Source organism: Tachypleus tridentatus, chromosome 6, assembly GCF_004210375.1.
Source record: "Tachypleus tridentatus isolate NWPU-2018 chromosome 6, ASM421037v1, whole genome shotgun sequence".
Lineage (NCBI taxonomy): Eukaryota > Metazoa > Arthropoda > Merostomata > Xiphosura > Limulidae > Tachypleus > Tachypleus tridentatus.
In genome coordinates this window covers 50772198-50792917 of record NC_134830.1, presented here as the reverse complement: position 1 = coordinate 50792917, position 20720 = coordinate 50772198, and the positions used below count along the sequence as shown (strand labels likewise).

General features: G+C 35.1%; 1 protein-coding gene across 1 annotated transcript in view; it reads right to left on the bottom strand.

Moving 5' to 3' along the window:
• The window catches only part of LOC143251611 (integrin alpha-PS1-like), a 65697-nt gene extending 46144 nt beyond the window's left edge, over positions 1–19553 (bottom strand). Inside the window, exons 1-3 of the mRNA XM_076502881.1 lie at positions 19504–19553; positions 2945–3078; positions 1398–1465 (exon numbers count right to left, since the gene is read on the bottom strand). Of these exons, the coding sequence (XP_076358996.1) occupies positions 1398–1465; positions 2945–3078; positions 19504–19553 (252 nt within the window). The remainder of the gene's footprint in view (positions 1–1397; positions 1466–2944; positions 3079–19503) is intronic.
• Between the last annotated feature and the right edge of the window lie 1167 nt (positions 19554–20720).

Below are 20720 nucleotides of genomic sequence, written 5' to 3'. Positions count from 1 at the left end.
TTGAGTTGAGATCAGAGCTATGTGGAAACCATTGCATCATTTGAATGACTCCAGCAACTTCTTTTTTGGTTATGTAATTTCTGCATAGGTTGGATGGGTGTTTGGGATTATTATCTTATTGGTAGTAGAATCCTTTACCAGTTATACACAAACCACTGGGTATACCATTCAGTATCTGATGGTACTTACATTATTCCATCTATTTTGCAAATATCTCCTGTCACATCAGCAGAAAAACACCCCAAACCATCATACTGTCTATCCCATGCTTCGTGGCATTGAGGTAAGTATCTTTTGCCTTTCTTTCATTTGATGTATAATCTACGCTTTAAACCAAATATTTCATACTTGGACTCATCCATCCACAACACTCTTTTCCAATCATCAACAGTACAGTTTTTGTACTTTTTAGTAAATTTAAGTTTGTAAGTAATATTTAGAGATTGAAGTAAAGGTTTTGTAACTGCTACACTAACAAATATTTCATTCTTGTTGAGTGGTACTGTAGATCTGGACACTTTTTTGTCATCTGGTACATAGTTGTTTATCTTATGCTTTAGATCAGTGGCAGTCTTCCTTCTGTCCTGAAGGCTATATAAACAAAGATACTTAGCATCAGTATTATTGAGTGTTGGTGTTCTACCTCTTCCTTTACTATTTTCAAACTCACCTGTCTCAGTCTCACAATTTAGGGTGTACTTGACAGTGTTGGAGGAACATTTCAAGTCTGAAGCAATTTGTCAGAGAGTCCAACCAGCATCACGTAAAGGTTCTATGTGAACTTTCTGTTCTATTGACAGTTCTCTATGATTTTTGGGCCTTGGTATTACAACAAAACATGATACATGTGTACCAAGGTTTATTTGTGAATTGTATTAAATTGATTTCTTTTAGCATGTACTGGTACCATATGCTAGCTTCTTGTTAGCTTCTTTATATACAGTGACTACATGAGGTACCATGACAGTTATTTTAAATCCTAAATTTGATCAGTATGTTCACTCCAGCAGAACCTTCATGACATACTCTCGGTACAAGAATATGGGATTTCTAAAGAATTATAAGTATTCATGCCCTGGTTTATTCAAATGTCAACATGGATCAGTGAAACGTTACCATTATGTTAAAATTCACATTCTGTAATGGCATGGAAGAATTAGACCATAAAATGGAAAGATTAACAAAATATTTTCTTGTCCTAACACTTTTATCCAGTACTGTACATCACAATATTTAGTAGTTTCAGTAAGAGAAAGAATTGAATATGAACCATTATTGTGAGGACTGCACTTGTAGGTCAGTATTTCATATTTTACCACACTTATTCTACATGACTACGATTCTAAATGCTAGGCTATAGGTAACAATCACACTTTGGAACATTAGTTTGAACATACCATTACAGACCCTCCTTTCCCCTGACTTCTTAGAGAAACACCTAACCACTGGTCCTCCTTAATGGATGCTGAGATGAAAAAAATAAGATATATTATTTAATATATTTAATATAATATTTAATATGTTAATATATTTCTGCAGTTAACAAAACAGAAAAAAGTCATAATAAATGTATGCATGAATATGTTGTTCCCTCAAAGCTGTATTGAATAACCACTTAAAAGTAGTAGATAAAAAATGATATTTATAAAGACATACAAGTAAATCTCACAAAGAAACTGAGATATTCAAATGACTAAAAGTAAAGTACGGTACTTGGTCATTTGCTAGAAAGCTCACCAGATTTCTCTTTTTTTTACATTCTCTAACTCATTACGATATAATTCAAAGAAACATGCAAACTAGTTATTTTACTTTGATAAAACAAAATTCTACCTGAAGTCAACTTACACATTTTCATTTAAAACAAACCTGTAATTATTCTCTAAGAAGTCATAACTTTTAGTTAAAGGCTATGAAAATTTTACAAAAATCTAGGGTGCATTAGCATTTATACAACTTTAAATACAGTTAAGTGACACATATAGTTTCATGTTATTATTACAAACGTTATAGGGACATGCAGCTTTATGTTACAATTACAAACATTGTAGTGACACTTATAACTCTATGTTATAATTGCAAATATTATAATGACACATAGCTTTGTGTTATAATTACAAACATTGTAGTAACACTTATAACACTATGTTATAATTACAAATATTATAGTGACACATAACTTTGTGTTATAATTACAAACATTACAGAGACTTATAGTTTCATGTTATAATTTAAAACATTATAGAGATATTTATAGTTTCATGTTGTGATTCAAACATTACAGATACTTCTAGTTTCAAGTAGTAATGAAAACATTATAGAACTTATAGTATCAAGTTGTAGTTAAACACATTACAGACACTTATAGTTTCAAGTCGTAACTAAAAACATTACAAACTCATAGTTTCAAGCTGGGATTAAAAACATTACAGACACATATAATTTCAAGTTGTAGTTAAACACATTATAGACACTCATAGTTCCAAGTTGTAATTAAACACATTATAGGCATTCATATTTAAAACATTATAGAGACTTATCGAGCCCAGCATGGCCAGGTGGTTAGGGTGCACAACTCATAATCTGAAGATCGTGGGTTCAAATCCCTGTCACAATGAACATGTTCGTCCTTGCAGCTGTGGGGACATTATAATGTGACAGTCAATCCCACTATTTGTTGGTAGAAGAGTAGCCCAAGAGTTGACAGTCGGTGGTGATGTCTAGCTGCATTCCCTTTAGTCTAACATTGCTAAATTATAGATGGCTACTGCAGATAGCCCTTGTGTAGCTTTGCACGAAATTCAAAAACAAAACAGACAATTATAGTTTAAAGTTGTAATTAAAAACATTACAAACACTTGTTTCAAGTTGTAATTAGAAACATTAAATAAAGTACTATTTCTTATTAAGCAGATAAAAGACCAGACACGTCACCAGTACTCACAAGAAGGTAAATCATTAGATTCTGCTTGAATTTCATGACAGTCTTTCCATGTTGTGGACAGAGGGCACCTGTACACCACTCCTGAATTATTTCTTTCACCAAATGGTTTGGCACGTGGGGCTCCCACTAATAACCTGTAACAATTAAATACTTGAGGTTACAATTAACCTTTTCACCACAGATTAAAATGTTCAGCTTATTAATCATGTTAACATTATACAAATACTTCAGTGGTTTCTGCACTGTTGGAATGTTTCAGTGACTCCCTACTTTCCTGTTAAAATGATTTACTGATTTATGCTGTAGTAAGTAACCCAGTAACAACGTTAACATGGTTGGAATGTTTTGTTGACTCCTTTCTCTCCTGTTGAAGTGATTTATTGATTTATGCTGCATTAAATAATCCAGTAATCATGTTAAATTGTTTCAATTACTCTCTGGTTTTGTCTCCCACACAAACAAATTCGTCTGTTTGATGAATAATTTGTCTGATTTAACCATATTCTTCCATTTAGTGTCTGTCAAATTTTAAAAGTACTGATGACACTTGCTCAAACTTTTACAGAATTAAAGAACCAAAAATTGCTTTTAAACATTTACATTCATTCAACAAATATAGATGTCGTTTATTTTTCAATTATTTTACATGTACTTCTGTATTTCATAAAAAAACCAACTCATGTTTGTTTTCGATAAAATCCAAAATAAATTTATTCATGGGAAATATCAGGAGAGTTATAAACTTTGCAACTTAATGAAAAACCAACACCCAGTTAATAGTAAAATTAACTGAGGAATAATTTACAGGTTACAAATCCAATCTTATAATTTGTAATATCTTTCTACATGAGAAAAAATTTAATTTTGCATGGAATTTGAAGCAGAAAATTTAAATAAATTATTTCACTTAACTTATCAAATAATCTAATTATACATGAAGAGTTTATGAAAATTAAGGATTTTTTACATGAAACTAAGTTTCCATATTTTATCACAATCACCATGCTTCTTCAAATAAACGAAACTTTATGCAGTTAAGTCCAAGAAACATGTTAAAATATCTGCTAGGCATTTATAGGTAGATATTCTTTACTTATAAGACTGTGTTAAAACTGGTTATCTGAAATGCAAAATGTTAACATCTACACTGTTAACTGTAGCTACCATACAGCATGTTATCATCTGGGTTTACTATCTACTGTAACAACCATACAGCAGGTTATCATCTTGGTTCACTCTCTACTGAAATTATTGTATAGCAGGTTATCATCTACATTGACTCCACTGTAACTACCATGCAGCAGTTACTATCTAGGTTGACTCTCTGTTGTAGTATCATACAGCAGGTTATCATCTAGGTTGACTCTCTATTGTACCTACCATAGAGCAGGTTAACATTTAGGCTTACTATCTACTGTAGTTACCCAACAAGAGGTTTACATTTAGATTGATTGTCTACTGTAGTACCATATAGCAGTTACCATCTAGATTGATTCTTTGTTGTAGTATCATACAGGAGGTTATCATCCAGATTGATTCCACTGTAACTACTGTACAGCAGGTTAACATTTAGATTTACTTTCTACTGTAGTTATCACACAACAGGTTTACATTCAGGTTGACTGTCTACTGTAATACCATACAGCAGGTTAACATTTAGCTTTACTCTCCACTGTAGTACCATACAGCAGGTTATCATCTATATTGACTCTCTAGTGTAATTACCATACAACAGGTTAACATTTAGATATACTGTCTACTGTTATACCATAGAGGAGGTTATCATCTAGGTTGTCTTTCTAATGTAGTACCATATAGTTGGTTTTCATCTAGGTTAACTCTTCAGTAACTACCATATAGCAGGCTAACATCTAGGTTGACTCTGCACTGTAACTAACAAACAACAGATTAACATTTAGACTTCCTGTCTACTGTAGTACCACAAGGCAGGTTATCATCTAGATTGTCTTTCTAATGTAGTACCATATAGTAGGTTTTCATCTAGGTTGACTCTTCAGTAAATACCATACAGCAGGTTAACATCTAGGTTGATTTTGTCTGTAACTACCATACAGCAATACAGCAGGTTATCATTTAGGTAGATTCTCTACTGTAACTTCCATACAGCAGATTAACATTACTGTAGTATCATACAGCAAGTTAGCATCTAGATTGACTCTCTACTGTAGTACCATACAGTAGGTTAACATTTAGGTTTACTGTCTACTGTAGTACCACATAGCAGGTTATCATCAAGATTGACTCCCTACTGTAGTACCATACAGTAGATAATCATCTAGGTTCACTCTATACTGTAATTACCATAAAGCAGGTTATAATATAGATTGAATCTCTACTGTAACTACCATACAGCAGGTTATCATCTAGATTGACTTTCCACAGTAACTTCCATACAGTGGGTTAACATTTAGGTTTACTGTCTACTGTAGTACCACATAGCAGGTTAACATTTAGGTTGACTGTCCACTGTAGTACGATACAACAGGTTATCATCTAGGTTGACTCTCTACTATAACTACCATACAGCAGGTTAACATTAAGGTTTACTCTCTATTGTAACTACCATACAGTAGGTTAACGTTTAGGTTTACTTACTGTAGTACCATACAGCAGGTTAACACTTAGGTTTAATGTCTATTGTAGTACCATACAGTAGGCTATCATCTAGGTTGACTCTCTACTGTAAATACCATACAGCAGGTTATCATCTAGGTTGACACCATACTGTAACTACCATACAGCAGGTTATCATCTAGGTTGACTTTATACTGCAGTACCACACAGCAGGTTATCATCTAGGTTGACACCATACTGTAACTACCATACAGCAGGTTATCATCTAGGTTGACTGTCCACTGTAGTACGATACAACAGGTTATCGTCTAGGTTGACTCTCTACTATAGCTACCATACAGCAGGTTAACATTAAGGTTTACTCTCTATTGTAACTACCATACAGTAGGTTAACGTTTAGGTTTACTTACTGTAGTACCATACAGCAGGTTAACACTTAGGTTTAATGTCTATTGTAGTACCATACAGTAGGCTATCATCTAGGTTGACTCTCTACTGTAAATACCATACAGCAGGTTATCATCTAGGTTGACTTTATACTGCAGTACCATACAGCAGGTTATCATCTAGGTTGACACCATACTGTAACTACCATACAGCAGGTTATCATCTAGGTTGACTTTATACTGCAGTACCATACAGCAGGTTATCATCAAGATTGACTCCCTGCTGTACTACCATACAGCAGATTATCATCTAGGTTGACTTTCCACTGTAGCTACCATACAGTAGGTTAACGTTTAGGTTTACTTACTGTAGTACCATACAGCAGGTTAACACTTAGGTTTAATGTCTACTGTAGTACCATACAGTAGGCTATCATCTAGGTTGACTCTCTACTGTAAATACCATAGAGCAGGTTATCATCTAGGTTGACACTATACTGTAACTATTATACAGCAGGTTATCATCTATGTTGACTCTCTACTGTAGATACCGTACAGCAGGTTAACGTTTAGGTTTTCTTAATGTATTACCATACAACAGCTTAACATTTAGATTTACTGTCTACTGTAGTAACACACAGCAGGTTATCAACTAGGATGACCCTTCCGTAACTACCATACAGCAGGCTAACATCTAGATTGACTCTATACTGTACCTATCATACAACAGGTTATCATTTAGGTAGACTGTACTGTAACTACAATACAGCAGGTTAACATTTAGGTTTACTTACTGTCCACTGTAATATTATACAGCAAGTTATCATCTTGGTTGACTCTCTACTGTAGTACCATACAGTAGGTTATTATCTAAGTTGATTCTCTACTGTAGTATGATACACAGGTTATCATCTAGGTTGAATCTCTACTGTATCTTTCATACATCAGGTTAACAACTAGGTTAACTCTATACAGTAACTACAATACAGATGGTTAACATTTAGGTTAAGTGTTTACTGTAACTATCGTACAACTGGTTAACATCTAGGTTAACTGTTTTCTGTAACAACCACATAGCCGGTTAACATTTAGGTTTAGTGTCTACTGTAGTACCATACAGCATGTTGTTATGTAGGTTGACTACTGTTATATAATACTAAAGGTTACCTTCTAGGTCGACTCTCTACTGTAACTACTATACAGCAGGTTAACAACTAAGTAACTGTTTACAGTAACTATCATACAGAAAGTTGACAATATACTGTAACTACCATACAACAGGTTAGCATTCAAGTTAACTGTTTACTGTAGTACCATATTGCACGTTAATATATACCCTGTATACTGATATTGTTTTACAGTGTCGTCCACAAAATAATGAAGTTAGATAATAAACATTCTTTGGCTGATGGAGTAGTGTTATACTCGTATATCAAACATATCGTCAGTGAATGGAGTGTCGTCACTCTGACACTCCTAAGTTTTACACTCGTATATCAAACATATCGTCAGTGAATGGAGTGTCGTCACCTGACACTCCTAAGTTTTACACTCGTATATCAAACATATCGTCAGTGAATGGAGTGTCGTCACCTGACACTCCTAAGTTTTACACTCGTATATCAAACATATCGTCAGTGAATGGAGTGTCGTCACTCTGACACTCCTAAGTTTTACACTCGTATATCAAACATAACGTCAGTAAATGGAGTGTCGTCACTCTGACACTCCTAAGTTTTACACTCGTATATCAAACATAACGTCAGTAAATGGAGTGTCGTCACTCTGACACTCCTAAGTTTTACACTCGTATATCAAACATATCGTCAGTGAATGGAGTGTCGTCACTCTGACACTCCTAAGTTTTACACTCGTATATCAAACATATCGTCAGTGAATGGAGTGTCGTCACTCTGACACTCCTAAGTTTTACACTCGTATATCAAACATATCGTCAGTGAATGGAGTGTCGTCACTCTGACACTCCTAAGTTTTACACTCGTATATCAAACATAACGTCAGTGAATGGAGTGTCGTCACTCTGACACTCCTAAGTTTTACACTCGTATATCAAACATAACGTCAGTGAATGGAGTGTCGTCACCTGACACTCCTAAGTTTTACACTCGTATATCAAACATAACGTCAGTGAATGGAGTGTCGTCACTCTGACACTCCTAAGTTTTACACTCGTATATCAAACATAACGTCAGTGAATGGAGTGTCGTCACTCTGACACTCCTAAGTTTTACACTCGTATATCAAATATAACGTCAGTGAATGGAGTGTCGTCACTCTGACACTCCTAAGTTTTACACTCGTATATCAAACATAACGTCAGTGAATGGAGTGTCGTCACTCTGACACTCCTAAGTTTTACACTCGTATATCAAACATAACGTCAGTGAATGGAGTGTCGTCACTCTGACACTCCTAAGTTTTACACAGGAGACTGACAGGAAATTGTCCCAATGTTTGTCTCGTTAAATAACTCCAGGAACTTAAAGGTTGGGTTGTCTGATGGCTCGATTTAACTTAACCAAACCTTTCTTACAGTAGATGATATTTCTTTTGTTATTAAATATTTCACTCAAAGCTACTTACTACAGGACTATATGCACTAGTCTTACATAATTTTGAATTAATAATCTTTAGGGAAGCCATCTACTCATAGTCACCCAAACCTTACCCTTGGGCTACTCTTTACTAATGAATGGAGAAATTGTCTGTCAAATTTTAAAGCTCCCACCACAAAAATGGCGATTGAGCTCATAACTAAGAATGTGATTGTTTGTAGTTAAACTCGTTTTCAAACAGTTACATAATTCATAAAATAATACTTTAAATATACACATCAATAAAAGAGAAAGGTACGATTCTTTTACCTGTGCGCAGAAAGGGAAACTGTTTTTTGTTAAGTTTAAAGATAACAGTGGACTATCTGTGCTCTGTCCATGGCGAGTATCAAAAACCGATAACTAGCATTATGAACCCCCAGACTAGCCGCTGAGACACCAGGGGAGGTGACAGTTTGGTTTTTTGTTTAATTGCGCGCAAAACTGCACGAGGGCTATCTGCGCTAGCCATCCCTAATTTAGCAGTGTAAGACTAGGGGGAAGGCAGCTAGTCATCACCACCCACTGCCAACTCTTAGGCTACTCTTTTACCAACGAATAGTGGAATTGGCCGTAACATTATAACACCCCTATGGCTGAAAGGGCGAGCATGTTTGGTGTGACGGGGATTCGAACCCGCAACTCTCGGATTATGAGTCGAGTGCCTTAACCACCTGGCCATGCCGGGCCAGGGAGGAGAGAGAGAAACATAACAAAACATAAAGTTCATACCGAAGAATATAATAAGCTGACAAATAAAACTTGAATAATAATATCGTGTTTGTCTCAATAGGTTCTCACTTTAACATTTATCGTTGGACACGGTAATAGACTAACACGTGAACAAACGGACTCCACCTCAGAAAACTAGAGGAAAGTATAAAGTTATTTTTATGAAATTTTCTTACTTTACATGTTGAAGCTAACCAGTAGGTGGCTCTTCATCTTAATAATTATGTCTCTGATTGGTTGAGACAGGTTGTACACTCAGACACTAGAGTCTACTGAACAATCCTATGATAGTTGTAAACATGGAACTAAAACCTTAAATTAAGGAAGCGAAAATAGTATAAGAAAGGTAATTAATGTTATAAGTAAGTCCATAAGAAAACTGTCAATTCGGTACACTCGTGATTAACGACATTTCTGGTTACAATTCCAAACATCTCGCGAGGTTTCAGGAGACTTAGGTTTGTCCTAAATTTTATATAATCAACTGGAGTTTCTCAGACTAAATTCAAGGGTAGTGAAGGTATTAATAACTTTACGTTATTGCACAAGCCTATATTCTATTAATTGTGTTAACGTTTCTCTGTATGTTTTTATTAACATTTTACTCTTTGATGTTTCTGTTGGCAGTTTTCACACCAAACGTGCTCGTCCTGTTAGCCGTGGGAGCGTTATAACGTGTCAGTCAATCCCACTATTCATTGGTAAAAGAGTAACCCAAGAGTTGGCGGTGAGTGATGATGATTAGCTGCCTTCCCTCTAGTCTTACACTGATAAATTAGGGACGGCTCGCGCAGATAGCCCTCGTGCAGGTTTGCGCGAAATTCAATACAAAACAATCTTATAATAAAAAAATTTGTGGTTTGTTTTCTACAGTCGATAGTACAAGGTACGATTGTAATGTTATAGTGTGAGTGGTGGGTGTTCTGGGGTCGAATAGTAGCAAACAATGAGTGTCATTAAGCAAATGAGTGAGAAACTTAGTGTTAAGTTAACAAAGTAGTTGTCATAAGTTTAAAATTTAAAAAATAAAAATAATTTCGAATATAATAATAACAATGTCATTACTTATAAACTTACAAACAGTACCAACTCTTCTTATAATCTATATCTTAAAAATTCGTTTTTTGTGTATTCTAACCACAACTCGAAAGTACTAGTTTTGTATCTTAGAGCGGCTGGTATAGATATTAACACTTTTATTGATAAGAAGAGAATAACGTTTCGACCTTCCTAGGTCATCTTTAGGTTAAGAAAATAGATGGTATGGTTAATACTCATACTAGCCGTTCTGAGATACATTTTTATTTCAAGTGGGATTCTCGTCATCAAGAACTACTGGTTTTAAATCCACAGTTACCTTTACCTAACGAAGACGACATCCAAGCCACAGGGACATTTTCATATGACGGCTAATTCTATTGTTTATTGGAAAGGAGAGCTCAATAGTTGACGGCAGATGGTGTTTTGTTTGTTTGGTGTTAAGCACATAGCTACAGTCTGTTTCCATGGCAGTTATTGTAACCCAGAGTTTAGTGTCATAACCCTTCAGACTTACCACTATGGAACTGATAGATGGTGTTGATTAGCTGCCTTCTCTCTAATCTATCACTTCAAACATTCAGGGACAGCTAGCGTAGATAATCCCCAAGCATCGTCAAGCAAATTTCAATGATACAAATAAAACAATAGATTATTTGATGGTTTATTGATAGGGCCGTTCCATAACAGGTTGCCTTCTAACTTTAAACATTTTATGGGCTACTGTTCATCACTGACTTGTGAAACAATCGACCTGAATGACAAAGATACATGAACTAACATACACTAATATCGTTCCAAGTTCAGAGAAGGGTCACAGATAATAAAACCTGATACCACTGTAGCTGTTAGTAATAAATACATTCACAAAGGACCGTTGGAAACTAACCGAGTTACTAGGAGAGAGTCTGTCCTACAAGTATATTGTTACTGACTACAAGGCTATTAATGTATCACTTAAGTAAAGCTATGACTACAAGACTGTTAACGTATGACTTAAGTAAGGCTAAGACTACAAGACTGTTAATGTATCACTTAAGTAAGGCTAAGACTACAAGACTGTTAATGTATCACTTAAGTAAGGCTAAGACTTAAAGACTATTTATGTAGAACTTACGTAAAGCTAAGACTGAAAGTTTGTTTGTTTTGAACTTTGATCAGAGTTATATGAGGGCTATCTGCGCTAGCTGTCCCTAATTTTGCAGTGTAAGACTAGAGGGAAGGCAGTTACTCTTCACCACCCACCGCCAACTCTTGGGCTACTCTTTTACCAACGAATAGTTGGATTGACCGTCACATTATAACGCTCCCACAGCTGAACGGGCGAGCATGTTTGGTGCAACGGGATTCGAATCTGCGACCCTCGGATTACGAGTCGAACGCCTTAACCCACCTGGCCATGCTGGGCCTAAGACTGAAAGACTATTAATGTATGGTTTAAGTACGATTAAGACTGAAAGACTATTAATTTATGATTTAATTAAGGTTAAGACTAATTGGACATGAAATGAGTAAGATTTTCATTCCGGTACGTGAGATCACGTTCAGGAGGAACAACTTTAATAATGATATGTATGTACTGGACGGTAGGAAGGGACAAGTTCAATAAAGATAACTTTAATAGCGATATGTATGTACTGGACGGTAGGAAGGGACAAGTTCAATAAAGATATCTTTAATAATGATATGTATGTACTGGACGGTAGGAAGGGACAAGTTCAATAAAGATAACTTTAATAGCGATATGTATGTACTGGACGGTAGGAAGGGACAAGTTCAATAAAGATATCTTTAATAATGATATGTATGTACTGGACGGTAGGAATGGACAAGTTCAATAAAGATAACTTTAATAACGATATGTATGTACTGGACGGTAGGAAGGGACAAGTTCAATAAAGATAACTTTAATAACGATATGTATGTACTGGACGGTAGGAAGGGACAAGTTCAATACAGATAACTTTAATAACGATATGTATGTACTGGACGGTAGGAAGGGACAAGTTCAATAAAGATAACTTTAATAGCGATATGTATGTACTGGACGGTAGGAAGGGACAAGTTCAATAAAGATAACTTTAATAACGATATGTATGTACTGGACGGTAGGAAGGGACAAGTTCAATACAGATAACTTTAATAACGATATGTATGTACTGGACGGTAGGAAGGGACAAGTTCAATAAAGATAACTTTAATAGCGATATGTATGTACTGGACGGTAGGAAGGGACAAGTTCAATAAAGATAACTTTAATAACGATATGTATGTACTGGACGGTAGGAAGGGACAAGTTCAATAAAGATAACTTTAATAACGATATGTATGTACTGGACGGTAGGAAGGGACAAGTTCAATAAAGATAACTTTAATAACGATATGTATGTACTGGACGGTAGGAAGGAACAAGTTCAATAAAGATAACTTTAATAACGATATGTATGTACTGGACGGTAGGAAGGGACAAGTTCAATAAAGATAACTTTAATAACGATATGTATGTACTGCACGGTAGGAAGGGACAAGTTCAATAAAGATAACTTTAATAACGATATGTATGTACTGCACGGTAGGAGGATCCCCTTAAATAGATAACTTTAATTGTGGATCAAAGGGAATATTATGTTGGTTTATTTGATTTCATTTCGTTTTATTTTTCTGTGGTGTGTTTAACATCTCAGATTCACGAATAATTAACAAAATCAAACAATATATTTACAGGAAACGGACGACACCTGTTGTAACACTTGATGTCTAGTTATAATTGATACACAAGCTAATAGATGGCGCCACGTGATGGGAACCGACTTTGAGAAGGCTTGAATAGGTAATGAAGACCTTCTAGTGATGTAGATAATTATTACTATGCTATATTTTGTTTTCTTAGTGCAAAGCTGCACAACGTGCTACCTGCGCTCTGTCCATCGCAAGGAATCGAGCCCCGGATTTTAACAAATCCTAAGGACTATTGGTTACTTGCACAGCTAGTACATTCATTATGTTCCTAGTTTTCATATTTTTTTCTACTTGATGGCGTAAAGTTTTGTTCAAATAAAACAGGTTTTAATAAAAACTAAAAGCGGGCCAGTTGTTCTAATACAAGCATGTTATTTGTTTACAATAAATTGTTCCAGATATACAATTGGATTAATCCATACATTTCTATCATCGCATTTAGTCAATTCATCACACGTCAGCCTTCAGAAAGTTTTTCTTTCTGTTTACACTTCTCCAAAGAGGTTGAGAGAACTGTACGCGAGGTTTAAAGTAAGGTGTGTATGTTCACATGATCTAACGTTAGAGTATTACTGGCAAAGGGCTTTCATGAGGTTGGTGGCTTGAAGGAGTGCAGTCTTTCTTCCCTGAAGATAAACATACGAGATTTGTAACTTGTTGATATGTTGTTTATTGTAGGGGAGTCTTATTGGTGAGGGGGAGATTCCGCGAGCTTGCGCGTTGGTACACCTTCATTATGGCAAACCCCTTTATATCCCCCTCCCGACACACACACTTACCCAAGATACGATGAATCTATCCTTAAATCAGCCTTAATATCTGGCAATTTAATATTATATGTGCCAAGCTGCTAAGTGAGAAACTCCACAGATCTACCATAGTCATCCTTAACTCGGAAAAGCTTATGAAGGAAGCAAACTAGCCAGCAAGACATGCCGCCTACACAGCTACTAGTAACGGAATAATGGAATGGGCCGCCACTTCTATAGTGTACCCCACAGCTGAAAGTGAATTTCAACTACACAAGAATACTCCATTTAACAAAAAACAAAACGGAGGGGGACATGTCCTCAGTTCTTTAGAAAACCTCACAGATATCTCCGAAGTTGTTTAACATCACTTCACGAAGAGCGAACTTGTGTGTAACAAAGTTTAACCTTTGAAAGCTGATTCTGGTTTAGTAATCACACTATCACCATCTGATCCTCGGTCGTTCCATTCAGCTACAAGTAACTCTTAAGAATCGGATTAACGTCACAGCATCTTTGATCCATTTTAATCGAAGACACGGTATTTTACTCACCGGTCACCACTTGTTGTTTTTTTTATGTGTGTGAAAAATGTCCACGATTAATGGATTCCGTAAATCATCAATGTCTTCCACGTAGGACTGTTATCATCTCCTTCTCGAAAACTCGAGCAAGAGAAATGAACACGTGATGCCCCGTGAGAGGTCAGAGAGGGAAAAGTGAGGACGTTACAAGAGCACGTGGACAACTGAATCAATCATTCCAGCCGAAACAGACAAAAACACAACAGACTGATTCGAAAAAATATAAAAATTCCCAAGTATTTAATATATACATGAACACAGGTAACACCGAACAAAAGTAATGAATTTTATGTTAACTGAGTTTCAAATCATAAGAGTATAAAACCATGCTTGTTTTGGAATTTTGCACAAAGCTACTCGAGGGCTATCTGTGCTAGCAGTCCCTAATTTAGCAGTGTAAGACTAGAGGGAAGGCAGCTAGTCATCACCACCCACCGCCAACTCTTGGGCTACTCTTTTACCAACGAATAGTTGGATTGAGCGTAACATTATAACGCCCTCACGGCTGAAAGGACGAGCATGTTTTGGCGCAACAGGGATGCGAACCCGCGACCCTCAGATTACGAGTCGCACGCCTTACGCGCTTGGCCATGCCAGGCCCATATAGAACCAAGTTTGCTCCCGAAGAAGAAAAGTCCACCTTTCAAAAACGCTCGGGTTATAGTTTTTTGTTTTTTTAACTTTGTATCAAGAGTTCCTAAATCTATGTATTTTTTCTAACATCATGAATAAGGGTTTCGAATCTTTAGTCAACTGGATTGTACAGGTGGGAAAAGTTCTGGTGCTGAGGGCAAATGACGTTTGCCGAAACTACTCGCCTTTTCAACAGTGGGGACATTATAATAATAGAGTCAATCACACAATTCATTGGTTTAAGAATAGTCCTAGCTCGAAATGAGTGGTGTATCAGCTATCTTCAGTCTAGTTCCTAACTACTACATCAGAGACGGCTATCAGGAGGGTAGACGAACGTAAACCAAATAACACTTGCATGAGAATCACCGATGGTGCACAGCTATAGAGCCCCATCTGTCGAAAACACCGAACAACAGCTCGTGTAGCCCGAGTTAGAGAATAATAATTAAAACTACATCCTACTCAACAGGAAGATGAACTACTGGATGCCAGTATTTCGTGATGATATACATCTATACATTAAACTACATCGTTATCAAGAAGAAAATGAACTACTGTATATCAGTGTTATGTGATGATATACATATGTACAATAAACTACATCGTTGTCCACAGGAAGACGAACTTCTGTATGTCAGTGTTGTGTGAGGATATACATGTGTACATTAAACTGCACGGTACTATATAAACTAAAAACTTACCTTATCTATGTTTACCGAAGGTATATGAATTAGGCCTAAATGCTCTGTATGAAATCAGTAAACGGTCCCTAGATACATATTTATGGACGATCTGTTCCTCGTATATTTATATACGTTTACTACATATATGTGTGTGTGTGTGTGTGTATCTATATATAAGTTTAATATTCAACAGTCAAGTAAAACAAAATCATAATGTTTGCCAAAGGTGCAGGCTATAATGTGGGATGTAAAATGTACCCCAGGTTTCGGATGTGACTATATATATATATATAGGCTACGTATAAACATAGTTCACAACACCCACACACACACATATATATAGCTTACACGTATATTTATGTGTAGTTTACTTATATATATATATATATACCTTACATATGTATATATATATATGTATATATACATACCTTACTTACATGTGTGTGTGTATATATATATATATATTACTTACATGTTTCGTCTTTGTTATAGTAGTCCCTTCCCATAACATCACTTCCTTTTGTATCTAATTGATTCTATTTAGAAGATAAACCTAGCGGCATCCATAACTACTACATGTTTATTTCCATTTGTGTCCGTTGTATTACACATACATAGAACATTACGTTTTCTTACTGTAATGTATATCACCATAAGGAAATGAAATATATTTTCTCACATTATATATATACGTTTCTTGTCGGATTTATTTAGTTCTAGTTCATTAGTATGACCCTTCGTGATTATACGTATTAACGGAATTTTGAGGTAATATAAAATGGAACCAAAGAAATTATCGTATACTTATCACTGAGAACTTGTAACTTTTCAGTAAGCTTTAAAAATTATCACAAAATAATTAATAACGTCAGGAACATATGATGAAAATGTAAACTTAAAGTAGTCTCCTTATTCTCAAATATAAACATATACAGTGTATCTGTACGGACTGACACAGAGAACAGTCCATCCTTCAATCACTTTGATTTGAAAACTATTCACATAGTCAAAATGTTGATATGAGCAAAACATTAAAAAATGTAATTATATTTTTATATTTTTAATTATTATTTATTTATATTGTATATTTACTATTTTTAAGCCCAATTTTCTTTCGAATATGTGCTCCTTGTGGCACATGGGTAAGTTCTGCTCGAACAACTGGAAATGACGTCCGAAGACTTTCAAAAGAGATACAGTATATTAACTTTAAAATATACTTTCCATTATATTAGCAGAAACTAAAATTTGTATCAGTTGTGTCAGCCGACTAGTTTCAGTAACACAGTTACCATCATCTGAGTGTTAGCTTAGCCTCTATTGAACTATAACCGTTACATGGGTGATTACTATAGGCTAACTGAACATTCTATCCACAAACCACCATAACAAGTACATTACTGATGCTTATCGGCTGAAACAATAAAGTTGTTAATTTTTTATTGGGAAAATAACCGAAGTTTTTTATTTTTCTTACTATTTTTAACTAGCTAGAATTCCCGTCCCCTAGACGAAAGTTATGTAAATTCAAAAGCACAAAATGTGAAACCGCAAGTTTGCACGTATCTCTTCGTGAACCCAAGAAACATTCATGCTGCCAAATTTGGTAAAGGTTCATCAACATGAGGCGAGGTAGTGGTAAAAATTCAAAATCGCCCACAAAAACCGCAAAACTGAAATTTTATATTTTCGTATGGACTCAGCAAACCTTTATGCCAAATTTGATCAAGATCTATCAAAAGGGGGGCGAAGTTGTGGTAAAACCACAAAAAAAGCCCATAAAATCGGCAAAACGTAACACTGAAAATTTTTGGTGTATCTCTGCATGGACCTAATGAATCTAAATACCGGTGTTGGCGAAGATCCATCCATAGGAGGTGAGGTACTTACATGGACACACAACAGACAGTACTGTTATATTTATATAGATAAGTAGTTACATGGACATACAACAAACAGTACTGTTATATTTATATAGATAAGTAGTTACATGGACATACGACAGTACTGTTATATTTATATAGATGAGTAGTTACATGGACATACAACAGAGTACTATTATATTTAGCCCCCCGCTCATATAGCGGTATGTCTTCGGATTTACAACGCTAAAATCAGGGGTTCGATTCCCCTCGGTGGGCTCAGCAGATAGCCCGATGTGGCTTTGCTATAAGAAAACACACACTATTATATTTATATAGATAAGTAGTTACATGGACATACAACAGACAGTACTATTATTTTTATATAGATAAGTAGTTACATGGACATACAACAGACAGTACTATTATATTTATATAGATAAATAGTTACATAGACATACAACAGACAGTACTATTATATTTATATAGATAAGTAGTTACATGGACATACAACAGACAGTACTATTATATTTATACAGATAAGTAGTTACATGGACATACAACAAACAGTACTATTATATTTATATAGATAAGTGGTTACGTAGACATACAACAGACAGTACTATTATATTTATATAGATAAGTGGTTACGTGGACATACAACAGAAGTACTATTATATTTGTATAGATAAGTAGTTACATGAACATACAACAGATTGTACTACTATATTTATATAGATAAGTAGTTATGTGGATATATAACAGACAGTACTATTATGTTTATGCAGATTATTAGTTACACGAACATAGAACAGACAGTACTATTATATTTATATAAATGAGTAGTTACAGGTCTAACATCGTGTATTGTTTTAACGTTTCAGAAGGTCTAACTTCCTGTATTGTTTTAAAGTTTCAGGAGGCCTAACTTCGTGTATTGTTTTAAAATTTCAGAAGGCCTAACTTCGTGTATTATTTTAACGTTTCAGGAGGCCTAACTTCGTGTATTATTTTAACGTTTCAGGAGGCCTAACTTCGTGCATTGTTTTAATAGTTCAAACATGCATATCGTGTTCTTAAAAGTTTTAAGATGGTTAAAAATTCTGTTTCTTGATGTTAATATAATAATTTTCGTTAAAAAGTCAACAACTTAAAATCTTAAGAGACTTAGCCGCACCTTAAAATACTTTTAGTTGTTCCAATAGACACACGCCTAGTATAAGTGATGTATACCAAGCAGCACAGTTGTGAACCAGCTTGTCTCTCAGCTGGCCTACTTTTTAACTATTTCTAACAATAAAAAGACTTAAAATATTCATCCATAAAAGAACTTTAATTTGTTATTCTCACCATACAGACGTGTGGGAGATGCTGAATACGACGACAGATGACGTTAAAGAAGGCCATCGTATACCTGTATTGAACGATTACGTTGTAATAACGTATGAGATGTGAAACCAGTTTGAATTGGGCGTACTGGTTACGATATTAAGTTGTATATATCCAAATTATTTATTTAGTAAAACCTTAGAAATTATTCTGAAAGCTATTCTGATTCCTTTTATTTGACATTGATTATAAAATAAAAAATATGTTTTATTATGATTTACCAAAAGAAACAAGTTCTTTTATATATATATATCTCACAAGACCTGTCTATACGTTTAATTTGTTACCATCCATGGTAAACACCTTATAAGACCTGTTTATATGTTTACTTTGTTATAATTCATGGTACACACTCAATATGACCTGTCCATACGATTAATGTATTACCACATATGGTACACACCTTACAATACTTGTCTATATGTTTAATTTGTTATAATCATTGGTAAACACCTTACAAGACCTGGACATAACGCTTAATTTGTTACCATATGGTACACAACTTACAACTCCTGTCTGTACGTTAATTTGTTACCATCCATCGTACACACCCTACAAGACCTGTCCATACGTTCAACTTGTCGCCATCTATGGTTACCATGGTGAAGTACCACATATTGTTACGAGACGAAAGTCAAGCCTTTTCACTGACTTGTTGTTTGATTATATATATTTATTTGGTGAGTTTTAAAGTTATCTGGTAAGGTGCAGAACGTTGCAAAATTATGTAACATAAGGAACAAAGATCACACACGTGATGCTAATAATGTGATATAATGTACGTCTGTACATAGCAAAAATTATCTATGAACATAACTGACGCGACACTGTTGGATTAATGGACAGTGACCCACACACGCCCCCGACTTCAAAAGAAAAAATCAAATAGTATCAAAGTGAAACAAAGTTGAATACATGTGCAAGTTAGTTTCCATGGTTACAAACTCAAGACAAACCAGGATATGCCGCCTACTGACAACCACATTGGTTAGAGTTTAACTTTAAGGTTTCCCATGGAGGCAGACGCGACGCTGTGAAACACAGAATATCTGTAGCCACGTTACCAAAGAAGTACTCAAAGAAAACATAAAAAAAATGTGAATTACGATATGATTATCAATAAACACACTTTTTCAATTATAACTCCAACAACAGCAACGTTTCGCGCATGCTCGGTATTGTGATGTTTAAATATTTCACGGCCATGGTTTATGGTCCAGTACTCTATCACATTTGTGTTTGAACACCTATAAGTTGTGCAACTTGTCATATTTATTTATTTAGATCTGCTTGTAACACAATTGTAAATTAATAAAAGCGACTTCGATAAAAGAAAGATTAATCGTGGATCCAAAATGAAATACGGCTCAAAGTAAATATGATATATTCAACCATAAAAACACTTCACAACTACATATATTTCATCATTTTTATGTCTCTCGTCTCAATCCACCCTCATTTGACTTTTTACTTGATTTTAATATACACATCAATTAGTTGACTGAAGGATCCAAGGTTCGAGACGTGAAGCTGCTGAACACGCATCACACATTCAGCTGTAAATACGTTATAGAAATTAGAATAAATTATAGAATTGGAAAAAAAAAGCACATTTGTGGCGTAAGGTCCGTTGGTTAACTGTTGTGAAATAATCATTTCTAATGTAAGTTCCAAAGGGTGTATAAGCTATCTTTTAGGATATAAAACTCTATGTCCATGTAACTACTATAAGGGTGTCGACGTATCTTCACCAAAATTTGTAAGAAGA